Here is a 17878-nt window from a genome sequence, read left to right on the forward strand (position 1 = left end):
AGTTACTTGTTTTGAAAAGTTTTAGAATTTGTATGAAAAATATTGGATCTGAAAGTAAATAAAGGTGATAGTTTATGCAGATGATATGTAAGATGCCAAAAAAGCAAAAGTGGTATAAATTTGAAAAATTGTTTTTATATAGTTTATAGTTGTTGTTATTATGCTTTGTAGAATGTGCTAATTTGCACGAAAAAGCTAAGATGCTGTTTGGGCAGCTGGTTTGGTTGGAAGAAAGGTGAGACAGTGAGGGTGGAAAGGTGGAGTAAGGAATCAAAGAAAATGATGGAACGAACAGTGTCTCTCTCGAAAACCCAATTTTTCATACATAAATTAATCACTCAATGTAGCCACCTTCACATTTTTTTTGGCTCTTATGCTTCTTGGATTCTCGTGAACAAAAAGAAAAACAAAAGTTACACGAATAATGAGAGACCAATAAAGAGAAAATCGACCAAAACCAAATACAACAAAACTCACAATTAATGAAAAACAAGAAATCCATGAGTTCTGAAACAAAATTCAAAAGCAAAAACAAAGATCAGAAAATAATAATAATAATAATTAACTCGTGACTAATTCTTGTAACATTTTTGTTACTACTTTGCCTCAAGCATTGCTTAAAGACAGTAATAGACAGTAAAGGCATGCCAATGACAAAGATTATAATACATAAAAAAGGTTAAATGATTGTACTTTGTCATAAAGTTGCAAAAATATTTATAGAACAAAAAAACTTTAATAGACATAATGTAAAATTCAAAAAATATATATTTATAAAAGGAAAATAATCAATTCAATAAAAGATTGTAAATAATTACTATAAAAAAATGATTAAATATAAATTAATTTTAGAAATAAAAAATAATTAATTATTATATTCATACTATTTTATAATCTAAAAAATTATTATATAAAAAAGGGCTTTTATGTTAGGCAAAAATTATTAATTATCTAAAATATTTTTTATTATTAATAAAAAATTCTAAATTAAATTCTAAATTAATATTTAATTTTAACTATAAAAAAGGTGAGCTATTAATTACTTTACATCTTAAATTAGTTTTTATAGTCACTTTGTATTTTTATTGAATTACATGTGATTTATAAGGTTTGAAAAACTATTTAATTTGTTTAACTTAAACTTGTTTTAATAAAATGTTAAGTTAGATAATTGAGTATATTGGTTGTTGATCTTGGTTCATAGATAAATATTTTGATGTGATTGACTCTTGAAAATTTTGGTTGTTAACAATGTTGAATGTTTAGTTTGATTAAAATTAGAGAATTTTAACTAATTACACTCAAACAAATTAAAAAAAATGGTTGATTTGAAATTAGTTTTCATTCATTTATGCAAAGTTTTTGAATTGTTGGCTTCAACAGGTAGGAACTGGTTTTTAAAATTTAGTAAAGAAGACTTTTAAAAGAATATAAATCAAAATTCTAAAATATTATATATATATATATATATATATATATATATTAGACTTTTCGTTATTTAGTTTATTTGTAAAAAACTCCACCATATTTTTAAATTTTTTTTAAATTTTTTTACTTCTCTTTATGATTCTGACTTTGAGTTTATATTTTTGTGTTGTATTACAAGTAAAAAGTATTACTATTGATTAAGGAATTTATTTTTTTGTTTTTAATCAGTACAATTAATGTTGAATGTAGTCTTTTAATGAAAGAATGAAGTGCTAACGAGAAATATGGGTTGGTGGGAGACAAAACGCCGTTACTTTGAGAAGTGAAAGGTATCTCTTTTTCTATATAATAATTCTTATTTTAACAAATGAAAAATTTATAATTTTTGACATATAATTATTTAATTAAACTTAAACAAATAAGCAAGACGAGTTATACAGATACAAAATAAAATCTAAAATGTAAGATACGGGAACACAAATTTATATATTATATAATTATGAATTATATAAATTGATAATAAAAATTTATGTGTACAAATATATTTTAGATTATTTTTTGGAGAAAAAAATATTTTTAATAATTGGTTCAAAAGGATTTGTTTCTTATATTTATAATCATAATAAAAATTTATACAATAAATTTAAATTTTTATAAAATTAATGTATTTTTCATTTTTAAAATTGTGTTATAACCGTACTAAAATTGTCAGAAATTCAACAAATACTTTTTAAATTGTACACTCATAGTTCAATATGAGTATCCGACACTGACATATCATTTAAGATAAGTGTCTGAGTTTTATAGGAGACAAGTGATAAACAATCCATACAATTCAATTGAAAAGCGTTTTTTAATTACGACTATCCCGTATAAAAATACGAAAAAAATATTTTATACGAAAAAAATACACAAAGAAAGTTATGTTACAGTGAAACATACTATTAATTCTTGTTTTTTTTTTTAAGAAAATAAAATAAGAACGTTGATTTCAAAAGTAGTTATTGTGTTTTGATATAATTAATCATCTCAGGATAACGATTACTAACTGCTGAAAAGTCAAATATCGTGTACAAGAAAAGTTGTCGATTTTGACTTCTCTTTCTCTTTATGCATCATAACGTAAGTTTAATTATTTAAAGGTGTAAAAATGATTGAAATATATTTTTTTTCAATTAAACATTGTTCACATATATTATAAAAAATTCAACCCTTATTAATATATTCCTGATTTTTTTTGAATGGAAGACCATAAGATAATGGAGGAACTTGTATGTTGTCTCCTAACTCTGTGACAATGAGTCTCCACTTAAGTACTATTTTCCCCACAAATCATAGTTACACAAAAAGCAAACAAAGTTATATATATTATGGAGCACTTAGCATTAAAAATAATCTTACACTAACAATTTTTTTAAGTAAATATTGTATAACTTATAACTATTAAGGCTCGCCATCTTTGACACGGAAACGTTAATGTTCAGAATTTTTTGTTAATTCAAAATTAATTTGAAATCACAATAATATTAGTCTAAAATAGCATAAAGTTCTATTTTTTAAACAGTATTTGTTTATAGATGAAAAAGTGACTTAAAAGAAAAAAATTCTAAAAATAATTAGTGTAAAGATGGAGTTATTTGGCCTATGAGTACAAGTAAGTTAAATAAGATAAAATAAAAATGTTTTATTGATTAAGTTAAAAGTTATAAATATAAAAATTAATTATTTAAGTTTCATTTCATAAAATAACATTATTTATCTAAAATTAATATTCCTCTGTATTTTCTTAATATTATGAGTTAATGGTTTATCTTATTCAAAATTCGAGTCTCTCTCAATTAAACTAGTAAAGACTAAATTTTCGATCAAATTTGTATTTAGATTAAATTTTTCTTATCTATATTTTTTGTGTTTGCATGTAGGTTTAAGGTGGTCAAAGATAAATATCTATTAGCCTATAAGGTTAAAATGATATATTTACTTTGATGATCATGATTTTCTCTGAGGAGGTTTAATCTTCCCGTGTTAAAAACGAAGACTTCTAAGAATTTAACTTGAGTGAATTTTTTCATTAAGGGAAACTAACTATAATTTTATAACATTTAAAAATAACTGATTTGGATCTAGATGTGGGTTGGTTATAATTTTTAAATTGTATACCAACAATGTATTTTGTTGAATAATGATACATTGACAACTTACATTTTATATACAACCATATTATAACTCATAATATTATTATTTTAATATTTTTTCATATCATTTAATTTCAAACTCATCTTTTATTATAAATATTTATTTTTAAACTCATCACACCAAAAATTATATATAACCGTCAAACTATCATTTTTCTTATTTTATTATAGAATATATAAAATATTTTTGAGTTTTAATATGGATAATATAGATTATCATACTTATTTTTGTTAGAAATTCGTGAGTGAGTTTGATTCTATGTTTAGAATATAATTAATGTTTTTTATAAATTAGTGAATAATATACTAATGAGATATTGAATTGTTAAAAGTGAAGTATATGATGAATTTCTACCGTATGTGTGTGAAATTAACTCTAAATAGATTGTAAACATACTACGCAGTGTATTTTATTTAACCTTTTGGAGTTTTACAGTGAAGATGATGTCGGTGGTGTATAATAAAGGTCCTATGATTGAAAAATGGAAATTCTCTGTCGCAGTTGATGGGTCCCAAGAACAGCACTCTTATCGTTTGATTTGAAGGTAGTTCAGTGCTTGAATTTCTCACTGTTTTCCCCCTTCTCTAAACAAAACCATGTCCTTTGTATGAATCCTTACATAGGATAGTGTTAACTAGTATGGGGAGGTCTTTTTGTTCTTGAGGGTTAGTTAGGCCAAGCCCAACTATATCCCCATCACAATCCTATGTTCCATGGTTGTGTCAATTTGTGGGGTCCAATTTGTCATGCATTTTCCCTACAGTCATGCCACAGTGATAACAGGATAATAAGATAAGCCTCACTCACCTTTTTAACTACCACTTCTCATCATCCTAATCTCTTTCCTCAATAATCAACTCATTCATTTTAACTTTAGCTATATTTGTCAATGGTATATTTTAACAAGTGTTTGAAGAATTTATCAGATCATCTATTAACAGATCATCTATTAACAGATCATCTATTATCGAGTTTATCAGATCATCCACTATCGAATCACTTATAAATATACAAATTATCATTTTCATATCTCACATCGACTTTGAACTTTCTAAGTTCTGTTTTGCTTTATTTTTCATGAGTAAAAGAAGCCAAAAGAAAGGGCCAAGAAGCAAATAATGGAAACTTAGAAAGCGTAAAAAGAATTACAGCTCCCAAACAGGGAATTGAATAAAGTTTAACTAAAGCATATGAAATGGTTGTCATAATCGAACCAAAGACTTTGTAGTAAAGGGCAGAAGACAGCATGAATCTTCAAAATAACACTCCCTTGACCCCATCAAGGATTTGATAAAACACAAGTGGAGTCCCAACCTACTTTTCTTTTAATTTTATAGTCCTAAATGGACAATCATATTCCTGTATGAACAATGCCACTCTCTGCACATTTGATGCACTAGATCAGAGAAGCTAGGCCCCACAATTTCAATTAATTTCTTGCTAAGATGCTCCTTACTGAAATAAGTAAAACAAGAAAATGTCATATATGTGTGCTTGTGAGTGATTCACCTCTGCATTATCACCATCTATACAATTTAATTACCAGCTTGAGATTTTGTTTTGGTAAATAGTTATAATAAGATTAAGGTAGGTAGAGTGAACCATCTTCTTTCCACGTCAATCAGAGATCACATCCTAACTTTTCATCATTGGTTTGTTTTTTCAGTCAGGGGGGAGGGGCTTCGTGAGTCAAAAATGTTGTCAGTAACATCTTAAGAATAGGTGGTGTTTGAAGAATGTTATTAATATGCAAAAGTAAGAAAATCCCATCATGCAAAGGCGTGTGTTCTTCCACGTGTATATGGACTGCCTGGGGCTTCATTGCGCATGGATGTACTGCCAAAATAAAAACAGTGTGTGCCTATAATGCAGAGAAGTGTTGAATTGCAGGCATAAAGAACACATCAGAGGTAGCCGAATTGGATTCATCTTTTACTAATAATTAACCTTTTTACAATAATAATATCAATTTTATGCAGAATCAATTTAATATTCACCAAACACAGACTAAATAAGTGTGAAAGTCTATGAAATACTAGGCATAACTATATGACACCATGCATTGCATAATTACTAGTCAGTAATCCATGAGACACTTAAAAGTTACTATAAAGTATTTGGTATTTGCTTTGGTAATTTGGAGCAACCATCTTAGATTGGCACAGTGTTGAGAAAATCAGTAAAAGATGTCATCAAGCATAGGTGGTTATGTCGAAAGTCTACATGCCTAAAAAGAAATAAAAAACAGAAAATTTACAGTAATATAATAACTCTAATAAGTCCATTGACAAGTAGATAGATTGTTTAGTTTAATTCTTTATATGTTAATTAATACAAAATACTGAATTAATCTTTGAAGTGTTCTTGCAGATACCACATCACACGCTACTACCACATCACACCCTGAGAGACAGGGGAATTTTCATAAACACGAGTGAACGAGAAAAAAAAGGAGAATGAAATAACAAAGGAATGGAGGGATCAGAGAGAGAAAGTGAAGATGAATTTTGTATGCACCATTTACCTAGTACAAGTACAATAGGCATTCAAAATTTAAGCATATATATGTCACCACCCCACATGATTCTTAGGAGCTGAAACAAAGTGTTTCCATGGTGAAATTATGATTTGATGACCAGAGGTCTTTGTATTTGATGGCGTGGGCAAAAGGAAGAGTGTGTGTTACACTATGTTGTGAGTGCAATCGAAGCACAGCACTAAGCACTAGCCAAGTCAGGTCTTATTTGTGCTAAATGGAATGCCTATTCATCCTTTTACAAGAGAGGAGGGTCATATCAGAGTCTTTTAATCTTGTCACCTAGCACAGATGATGAAGTGTGAGATATAATTCAAAAAGCCTGCAGGTAGTAATGTATTCCAACTAGCAAGGGGCCCTGTATCAAACATGAATTATTGACCCTGCATGCATTTCACTCCATTAGTAGTACCATGATTTTGTTTCAAACTCATTCATCACCATTCACCACCACCCTTCTCTTGTACCATGAAATCAGGAAATTGGAATTTCATTTCATCCAAGGACCCATCACCTATTTTCCCCCCTACAACAGTAAATAATGTGCAATCATGGTGGTGTGCCAGCTGGTAGATTAACTACAATGTGAAGATGAACAAGTGAAGAATGTGACAAGAGGGACATAAATGCATTGCTCTTTACCAAGGTAAATCTAACATTTTTGTCTCATCACAAATCAGCATCACCCTTTGTCTTGTCCTGTCCAAACAGAAGTAACAAGCTCCTCAAAAATAAATAATATGATAAAATAAAATTAAGGTTGGACGGTGTAGTAGGATATATAGCATAGGTAAGGAGCTTTTATAAAAAAAAAAAAAAGTGGCTAAGAAGAAAAATCTGTGTTGGAATATATATTCAGTGATTTGGGTGAATCAGTTGATTTTATTCCTGGAAAATTCTCTTTGAAACTTTAGCTTAATTTCATTAACTTTGCTTTGTTAATTATTAATTGGGTAGATCGGTAGGAGTGTACCGTGTTATCGTACAATAACAGAATCTCAGCCTCTGAACGTTGGTTTTGATTGGATAGAGAAAAGTGAATTAGTATGGACTGAAATAACAGAAAAGTTTTGTTGACACATTTCATATTGTTTAAAAGAAGGGAAAATAAAACTATTGCTTTCCTCCAAATTATAGTTCTGGTCCAACAAATATTCCAAATTGAATTTTCATTATAAGAGTGTGTATGGTATTAGTGAATATGTAATAGCTAGCAGATATAATCATTATTCCTTAGCTATACATGTGAAACTATGAGTATAAAAATATATGTGTAATATATATTATGTCTATATATAAGCATATGTGTAATATATATTATGTCTATATATATAATCTAATAGTTTTTTAACATTTTTATTTTTTGTATTTTGTTTACTAATATTTATCATAAAATTAGTTTATAAATATTAACGTTAACCAAATTTTGATATTATTGTAGCGGTTTAATCAACATTTAGTTGATATTAATGATTTTAAACTTTTTTAATGAATAAATATTTGTGATATTATCATATTATATTGATTTAGTGTTAATACAACATATTTAATGTTATATATTAATAAAATTGATTTAGGCAGTTCTATGAATTTAATTATTTTTATTTTTTAATGAATAAAAATATTTATGTTAGTGTCAACCAACATAGTCAACATGAATTAAATTGAAGACTAGTGTTAATCTACATTAATGTTATATTTTTTAGTATTTATATTTATTTAAATTATTGTAACATCAATTAGAATTATATTAATATGATATTTATTTTGAGTTAGTGTTGTTGATTAAGTCGATGTTATAAATCAATGTAAAAGTCTTAAACTATTTTTTAATCCAAATACTATTTAAAAATAACAAGCTTTCTATCTCAATTTTTTATATAAATCTCCTTTACACACTTTTTTTCATATTTATCTATATTCTACTAAGCTCACAATTATCTCCTTCTTTCATACTTATTTTAGTGTTAACAACTTCATTATAATACAGTTTTGTAAAAAAGAAATATTGACTCTTTTAATTTTTGATCAGGTTGCATGAAATTTATATATATTTATTCTTCTTTTATATTTTTTTATATTTTTTTCACCCATAAAAATATGGTTCTCAATTTATTATCCAATTTTTAAATTCATTTTTTTTGTCTTTCTTAAAATATAATACAATAAATAAATTTATAGATGTCCTTTATAGAAATATGTAAACACACATTTAACTTAATAAATATTTAAATCCTTTAAGGGTGAGCCACTTTTATGTTTAATAAATATTAAATCGTTTTTTTATTGTTCTATCTTGTGTCGACTATTAGTTGTTTTCTGTTGAAATCGATACTAATTTATGAACTTCAATGTTTTTATGCAAAACTGAGGCAAATTTTTAAATGGTGAATGTTTTTTTATTTTGCGGATTTTGGCCAACTTTATGTATCAAAATTCTTGTAGTGAATTAGTATCCTATGTAAGAACAAGGGAAAGAAATTTAAGAGTAAGGTTTAAATACATGATCACGAAGTTTAACATTGAAATTTTTTCCAATGAAAACAATTTCATACTGTGAATGATTAAGACGGAAACTATCTTAATATGATGTGCTTATCTTATTCAAAGCATCCAACAATTTGTATAGTTTCAAAAGAGTGTTATACAAGTAAGGAATTTATGTGTAAAATACTTAAATTTTGAGAAAGATTTATAATGTATGGTTACACTTCAAAGAAGTGAGAAAGTCAAATTAAAAGTTGATAATTCTAAATATTGAAAATCTTATATCAATTAAGAGAATCTTAACTTTATATATTCATTTTTCCAAATAAACTTAAAAATAGAGTAATCCTGACAAGAAAAGTGAAATATTCCCACATGTTAGTACAGAACCAATTTGGGTATTATTGGAAATCTAGTGTTAGTGTAAGCCAAATTTCATTAAGAGCTTAAGAATATTTGAAAAGCATTGAGTGAGGAAACATAATGATGTGATTGTGGAGTGTGGAAGACTTTGAGCATTCTCTATCTCAAGACTTTGAGATGACTTGAGCAGTCACTTCAATGTATAAAGAAATTCTAGCAAGTGCTAATTTGACTCTCGAGACAAATGACATGCTACCCTTCTAATCACACTAAATTTTTATCTTTATAATATACCAAACATAGAAAGAGTGGAAATAATATTTTTTGTAACTTCAAAAGTTCATGGACATAAAAGTTTTTTACTCAACAAAAGCCTCAAAATAAATGAAAGACATGCTCCACTTCCTCCTTGACATACTGATAAAATGGGTGATTAAGGAGATCATAAAATTCATTTGTAAATGCACTTAAACAAGATTAGTCTCAGGTAAGCCACAAGACGTGACTCAATTGCCATATTAAGAGCATCATCAACATCAATTAGTCACACATAGTTAAGGTATAGAAGCACTTTATAGGAGAGAAAAAAAAATCTGCAGAAGAAGGGAGCTTCAAAGAATGTGTAAACATTGTAGTCCACATGCAATAATAGTCCATGATAACTTGTATCATCAATAATATTTCTTCCTATTGATGACTTGTTTAGAGAAAAGTTTAACATACCAACCTCGTTTTTTCCATACCCTCAAGTGTGAATTCTTTCTTTTGTTATATAAAATGTTCCTGACACAAAACCCTACAAAACAGACAAAAAGTGAAGCACTTGAAAGGGCTAAATGATGAACTCATTTTACAGACGTGGGAAGAGGACATTGCAGCAACCCCATATTTTTTATGTGGACTTTATTCCTTCTCATGACATAAATTAAACTCATTTATTCACATTAACCAGTCAGCTCTCTGAGCAAGACACCAATTTTGTCATCTTGACTACCACTTGTGCTGCTGCTTTCCAATTCTGTGAATTGAAATTCCATTTAAAATAAAAAGAAAAATAAGTAAAAGAAAAGGGAAAACTAGACAGATTTCATACTATTATTATTCAATCATAAACCTTATAATAAGGATCATTTCTAATTGATAACATAGAAACTTTTACAGGAGAAGACATGCCTAATAGATTCTTTGGAATAAGCAATACTATCAGTAAGACTTCCTATTCTAGAAACCCATTTCAGAGAGCTTCATGAAATACATAAATATATTGTAGTTCAAACGTGTTAAATAGGGAAATCAAATTTTGTATTATTGCCTCATCTGAAGATAATTTATTTTGTTTTCTCTAATAAGATAAATGAGATAGAGAAATGTTCGAGCACCATGTTTTTGGATGATTACATTACACTGTTAAGAAAGATTATAATGAGGGAGTTGGCAAAATAAATGTTGGATGAGTAGAAAGTATACAGTGAGAGTATTAAGAATCCCTCTGATTCATAAGTGCATGGATGTGTTTAGAGAATGTGGTGGAGCACAGGCCAGTGATAATCAAAAGTGTGGCTAACGTGGGTCACATCATAAGAAGTCAAATGTTGCAGAAAATAAAAGATGTGTGCAGAGGAATTGCTTAAATCTGCAATAGAGCCTTTGAAGATGGCCTACTCCAGTTTGTTACAAGTTCAAATTTCCAGGGATCATATCTTGCTCAATTGAATCCTTATTTTCTGCGTATCACCCTAACCCCGTTACACTGCTTCATCCCTACTTCTATAACCTATAAAGATTCCATTGTAAACTTTATTCAGTTATAAGAAATACTATATTATACTACTCAGTTCCGAGATCAAATTTTAGCTATTGCAAATGTATTCTGCACCTATTTATTGGCTCATTAGTTATTTTCTAAATTTAATAAAACAGTTAAGGATTGTTTTGACATTTAATACCTGATTCTTTTAAATTATGTTTGACTATTTTACAACATAAAATTTATTTTAAATTAGCTTTGTTACAAGTGTTATAACTTGTACAATGCAAATAAGATATCTAAATCATAGTAAACAGCTGTATATAAAGAACCGAGTGTTCCAGTAAGACAATAACCATATAATTATCACCTATCAGCAGGTTACTCCATGCATGATTTGTGTTGCAATCTAAAAAATCATGCCTCTGTCCCAGGGATTTCACATATTAAAATTAAAACTGAAGAACTCTTCAAAGGGATTTCACCTTTTTAAGAAATAATTGAGGGCATTACAACAACAGACACAGAAGATGACTTCACCGACAAGTGTATAGTTTCTTCATGTATTCACTGTTCTTGGGGTACGAAAAGATGTTTATCAAGCTTAAAATAATGAAGTGTCATATGAAATAATTGATTCATTGAGAGGTAGTTTTATATAGTTCATCCCAGGTGGCAAGTTTTTCCCTAGGCTTGTTCCTTAAACTTCCAAGCCTCCTTTCTTCAGAGTCTATCTTTTCCCAATCACTGAATGAAACTATTCTGACATTTCTATCATGCAGAAGCTGGAGAAGTCCGTCCCTGCCTGGTTTAGGCAAGGTTGATGATGGAATCAACCCTCCGTTTTCAAGGTCTTCGGATATGCTCGAAACCTATCATGTCAATTATGAGCAGAAAATACAATACTTACATAAGTAATTTATTGCACAAGTACGACAATTAACAAGACATTTTAGTATAACTGATTTCACTATCATCTTGCTACTTCTGTCAGTTTAACTGGTATGGGAATAATATGTATGATAGACAAGCAAGAGATACATACAGTTTCTTCCGCACAATGCAGATTTGTGGCAACAATTCCAGTTGGTCCTCTCTTCAGCCAGCCACATACATACAAGCCCTTTTCAGGGACTAGAGGATCTGAAGGGTCACTCAACACTCTACCTCTGTCATTTGGAACTATACCTGAAAGGTAGCCATCATATATACATGTCTATGAGCTCCCGTCAGATCACATGTTTACATACATCCACACATCATGTGTCTTGGCACGTCTGAAAAATTCCCATCTAAATATTTTTTTATAAAGACTAATTTACTAACAGAAGAAGAGAGGAGACACAAAGTAGGAATGTTGGAAATCCGCCAAAATCCTAAACCTAAAGTTACAATGAGAAGAATGGAGAAAACAAAATAAATAAAAATACATCAACACAAGGGCAACAATCCATTTACTGAAGACTATTTTCAGGCGAGTATAAACTTCTAAGACTAAGAATAAAAAAATATTGTAAATGTTTTTTGTTTTCATTTCATTCCCAATTGAAACCATAGGATTGACAAGATTACATCACTCGTCTCCAACCCTTTGGGGCAGTTTGGTATGACAAAAATGTTTCCATTACATTTTTTGTTTTCACCTTTAAGAACAAGCATAATTTTTCTAGAATCAATCATATTTTAAAACAAACACCGTTTTAAACATGGCTACTCCACCAAAGAATGTGTAAGATGGATTAATAAAAAAAATGGATGAGAGGTGAATTGATTGAGAGCATCGATTACTCATTCACCTTTCTTATGATCAAAAGGTAAGCCATGAACAGGTACTGATTTGTAACCAATGCTCTTAAGTACCATCCTACAAAAAGGCAGTCAGTTGCAACATACTATTACTCTCAACATTTTGTGATAACAATACATGAATTAAAATCTAAAGAGGCTGCAATCAGTCATTTGAAGAGCATAATAACAATTTCTTTATAATGTATACAGAGTATAAATAAACATGGTTCTTTGATTACAAAGCCACCAGCAGAAAGGATTTCATGTCGAGCAATGACAATTAATAACTGTATTTGTATATGAGATGATACCCGCATTTTATATCTTCAAACTTTCCAGCACCAATGGCAATCTGTTTGCCATGGCTAACACCTGCAATAATTAGCTGACTAATCAGAAATTATAAGTAATCCAGTGCATAATAGACTACTATGGACTTAAATGTGCTAGTATTTAGCAAAGCTTCAAGAATGGCCTATATTAAGCATTTTAGGAAAAGCCCAGTAATAAACATATTTCCGCACTTGTATAAGAAACTGTTCCAATTTACAACTATTCACAATATTATATTACATTATTGCCAATATTGTAAAGGTCTAACTTCAAAGTAAAAAAGTAAATATTTGGACAAACAAAATTTACCTTGAAGAACCGTTTTCTCAAAGTGCACGCCAGAAACATGGCCAGCTCTGTCTTTCGACTCCTGAAAATCATTTGGCTTACGGAAGAAGACAAAACGGAGCTCACGCTGGTTCAAACTAGTATGTTTAGGTTTTGACCTAGCAGCCTTAGATAGCAACTCGTGAACTCTTCTCTGTATTCGGTTACTCTTAAGTTCTTCCTTTGCCAAGTGACAGCATGAACACAGATATAAGATACCATCAATGAAAAAGAATCGGCATTTTCTTAATTTAGATAAGAAAAATAAGAATTTAGAAAACATACGGTACTTAGGGAATCCTAGTATTTTACATTTTGGGGTGAAGATGATTGAAACAGTGATTAAAGAACTAAAAGTAGATTCATCTTATACCTCATCAGCTGGGGTTAAAAGTAGATCGGATTCCTGAATGAAAACATCAACATTATGAATACCTGTAAAATAGACGTTAAAGCTTCAGTTAGCATCATGTTTGAGACAGAAATAGCATGTAACTCATAGTATATGACAATTAATAAATTAATTGGAAGTAATCAGTTATTAATTATAACATGTCAATTGGAAGACCAAAGTCATGATTAGGGCTCCATTTCCTTTCAGACTGAGTCCTCAGATTGTAAATGGTTTAGAATCAAAGACCTATGAATAACTAGAAACAGATGCAAAGTAAGAAGCATTCAAAAGTATTTGGAAGAAATCAGTAAGAGACTGAACTCATGGAAATCAATGGAAAGTTGGAAGTGGACAACCAAGGAAATTACTAGGGATACAAATAAGGAATGTATTAGTTTACAAAGGAAACTTTAAAGTCTAAAGCATTATGAAGTACATCATATAGCCGAGACATACCCTTTCAAACAGTTCCTTAAAACAAAACCAAAACCAAATCAAGGTATCAAACAAATGTGAACAAGAAAACCATATGGCTAAACTAACTTGGTATAAGAGTTGATGCATGAGTTACCAAGAATTTCACGCAGTTCTTTTGCAGTACAAGCTGCTTGTGCCGGACCACGTCTTCCAACCAAATAAACCACCCTGCAATGTTGCTTATATTACAGTTAGGCAACATACGAGATATCAAACGATTATCTGGTTACTTCAACTAATGCAACTAAAAACCTGATAGAGCTCTCCTCTAGGGTAGCCAATGCATGACTGGCAATATCAGTTGTTGCTAACTCAGTGGTAGGTCGTAAAAGAATCCTTGCAACATCTAAAGCAACATTTCCCTGAAATTAAATAAAACCTTAAATCCAAGTTAAAATTATATCTATATATATTCGGAATATTCATCTTCACATCACGAGTATGTTCCTTAGTCTAAACATTCATCACAATGTCTTTTTTCTAGAAAATAACGAATACAACACAATAGATAAAAGTACCTGACCAAGGATTACAGCTGTATCAGTGATCTTTAGGTCTGGCTTAAGATTTTGTCCATCTGGGTGCCCATTATACCACCAAACAAATTCCCTAGCAGAGTGTATCCCTTTCAAGTTCTGAGAAGGAGAAGAATATTAAAAATCATTGAAATAGGAGTAACTCAAACTATCAGCTAGCATAGCCATCTCATAATAAATGAACACTAAGCCATTGCTTGTACAATTGAAACACAAACAAACAACTAGCAAATTCAGGAATAAATGTAATAAATCAAGGTTACCTCCCCTGGAATACCTAGACTTCTATCACTTTCAGCACCGTATGCAAGGACAACCTGCCCAAGTTCATAAACTGATTATTGAAAAGATGGTACAACTGACCAATATCTAAATCAACATGTTACCATTAACACCAAATCCAGAATCAGAACCTCACCACATGATACAGCTCACGTAATTCAGAGAGAGAAATGCTTGATCCAAGGGTCACATTACCAAAAAATGCACATCGTTCTTGTTTTGCCACCCTTGAAAACTGGTTGATGACAATCTGTTGCAAGTTTTCTGGTAAAGCTCAATGGTGTTACTCTCACCAAAGAAAATATCAAAACCCCCAGAACCATAAAAGTAAAAATAATAAGTTTTTGAAATATTTCTTCAAGTAAACCTCAAAATTCATCCTTGAAAAATTTGGCAGCTGGAACAGTAGTTCCTTGCAAAAGCCACACTAGTCCCTATAAGAATCACAAATCATAGCCATATAGGTCCACATATACCAGACAAATTAATCCCTCACAATCCCAACACCAAATATATAGACATCAAATATCTAAATTTCTGCAGTGGATAGAATTGTTAGAATAAGTTGTCTTAAGTAGAATTTATTGAAAAGCTGCTGTGTGTTTTGTGCTGTACTTAGTTCCTAGATATGTCTTTTCCTATTCTCTTCTCTTCCCTCTCATACATTGTATCTAGCATCCCCAAAGTTATTATAAATATGAGAACCTAAGAGAGGGAAAATTGCTCTCTCAAATTCATTCATTGTTCTTTTGTATTTTTCTCAAGTTGGTATCGGAGTGGGATACTGATTGGGTTGGTCATCCTGTAGAGAGACGCTCTTCTACAAGATATTATGTTTTCTTTGGAGGAACTATTATCCCTCAGAAAAGCAAAAAACAAAATGGTGTTGCCCAATCAACTGCTGAAGCTGAGTATAGGACAATGACATCCCTCAATTTTGAGCTTATATGGGTAAAATAGTTCCTCCAAGAATTATTTTTTTGTGAGATTCAACCATTGAAGATGTACAGTGATAACCAAGTTGCTCTCCACATTGCTTCCAATCCAGTGTTCCATGACAAGACTATACACATAGAAATTGACTGTCATTTTATTAAAGAAAAGTTGTTGTCCAAAGACATCTACATTGAGTTGTCGCACCAAATGATCAACTTGCAGATATACTCAAAATCTTTGAGAGGATCTCAAATTGAATTTATTTGTTCCAAGTTTGGCACATGCAATTTGTATGCTCCAACTTGAGGGAGAGTATTAGAATAAGTTATCTTAAGTATAATTTATTGAAAAGGTGTTGTGTGCTTTGTGTTTGTACCTAGTTCCTAGATATGTCTTTTCCTATTCTTTTCTCTTCCCTATCAAACAGATATCCCAAAGTTATTATAAATATGAGAACCTAAGAGAGGGGAAATTACTCTCTCAAATTCATTTCTTATTCTTTTGTACTTTTCTCACGTAGAACCATACATTTATACAATCGGGGTATTGGAACCATTGCAAAAATATTGGATAGCTCATATTAATTTAGTAAATAGAACTTAAAAACACACATTCAAGATTTGAGTTTTCCATTATTCATCCAAAAGATCCAATCTACTGACTGTGTGAGCACGTGATTCTTGCAATCGCACAAATTCAGTTTGATCAGGGATTCATTAGACTGAAAATTGGCATTTAGGAACTACTGTGGCCTAGGGATTTTACTCCATTTCTTTTTTCACCACAACACCAAAACATCTAAATAGCCATAGCGCAACATAACTAAGAACTTATTTTTCCACCCCACTCCCTCCCACTAGCATCGCATACATTATAAAAACACCAGTGCTAATGAAATTTGAACAAAAGAATGGTGCAAGAAACAAGAATGGACCTTTGTTTCAGGGTGATCGGGTGCAACACCAGAGCGAACCAACCCAAAAGGTGTGGGCAACCTGTCAATGATATCAACTTGTGCTTGTTGGTGCGCCTTCAACATCTACCAAGAACCCATTCGGTTACAGTCATCCATTTCAAATTTGAAGCCTAAAGATTAGGGCTTTACCTTTTCGGCACTGTAGAAACCAGCAGGGCCACTTCCAACTACACACACCCGCAATGGGTTTGAAGAAATGCTCGATAAGCTCCTACATAGCCACCTTCTAGCTCGAAAAGTTGCTAATTTTTTCATTTTATTATCTGTGGGAGATAGAGAGAAAAGAAAAATGTGGGAAATGAAAATAGATAAATCTGATATCATATGAATTTTTCAGTTTTTTTAATCAAAACCAAACCAGCGTAGGAAACCCCGTAGTACAAAAGAACAACAATCAATACAAGAAAACCAAATCACTTTCTCGTTACCTCTTAACAGGACAAAATAACAGAAACATGACAACACACTAAACCACCACCGTATGAAACCCCATAACACAAAACAACAGCGACTCCGAAAATTTCAAAAATTTAGTTACCAGGCTTCCATCATATAGGCTAATTTTCGAACGGATCCCAAACCCCAAATCAAATTACCAGCGGCGGCGGTGGTTGGAGAGGAATGAAAAGGATTTGAACCACAGCGGATGACCGTCGAGGGGATCGGAGAGGATGATAGGAGTACAGCAGTGAAGCTCCACTGGCGATTGTTGTCGAAGGTGGAGGATGCTCGTCGTCACGTCACGGAGGAGGCCGTGGCGGAGGGCGTGCGGAGTTATGATGGTGGCGATCCGACTTGAATTGTTTAGGGCCTGGATCAGTATAGTAGAAACATTGTTTTGGGCTCAAATCTAGGCCTGACAGGTCCAATTGAACTGGGCCTAATTATGACATTGGCGGTTTCTCTAGGTACATCTATTTGGGAGTTTCTTCCTGCACCACCATACACTCTTCTCTCACCTCCATAAATTTCCATATTTTCAAAAATATATCTTTAATATTTTGGATTATATAATTCGAAATTCTTTTATCAAATTCGTAATTAGTTTTCAGATTATACAATCCAGAATATT

At 30.8% G+C, this 17878-nt stretch overlaps 1 protein-coding gene across 4 annotated transcripts; it reads right to left on the reverse strand.

The window, feature by feature from the left end:
- Positions 1 to 11095: 11095 nt before the first annotated feature.
- Positions 11096 to 17620, reverse strand: LOC137812860 (Pyridine nucleotide-disulfide oxidoreductase family protein). Of its 4 annotated transcripts, none has more exons than XR_016518903.1 (14): positions 17403 to 17603; positions 16936 to 17069; positions 16765 to 16869; positions 15031 to 15144; positions 14876 to 14929; positions 14595 to 14711; positions 14329 to 14438; positions 14171 to 14244; positions 13579 to 13640; positions 13188 to 13382; positions 12857 to 12917; positions 12554 to 12621; positions 11803 to 11945; positions 11096 to 11629 (listed from the first exon to the last, which is right to left on the reverse strand). XR_016518903.1 is itself a non-coding variant. In XM_068615091.2 (14 exons), the coding sequence occupies exons 2-14, from the start codon at positions 17059 to 17061 to the stop codon at positions 11396 to 11398; spliced, it is 1467 nt and encodes a 488-aa protein (XP_068471192.2). In that variant the 5' UTR covers positions 17062 to 17069; positions 17345 to 17620; the 3' UTR covers positions 11096 to 11395. The 4 variants fall into 4 exon arrangements, 3 of the variants coding, with proteins under 3 accessions (XP_068471192.2, XP_068471191.2, XP_068471194.2); XM_068615091.2 differs by having other exon boundaries at positions 13188 to 13386; positions 17345 to 17620; XM_068615090.2 differs by having other exon boundaries at positions 13188 to 13386.
- Between the last annotated feature and the right edge of the window lie 258 nt (positions 17621 to 17878).

Source organism: Phaseolus vulgaris, chromosome 2, assembly GCF_051622355.1.
Source record: "Phaseolus vulgaris cultivar YP4 chromosome 2, ASM5162235v1, whole genome shotgun sequence".
Classification (NCBI taxonomy): Eukaryota; Viridiplantae; Streptophyta; class Magnoliopsida; order Fabales; family Fabaceae; genus Phaseolus; species Phaseolus vulgaris.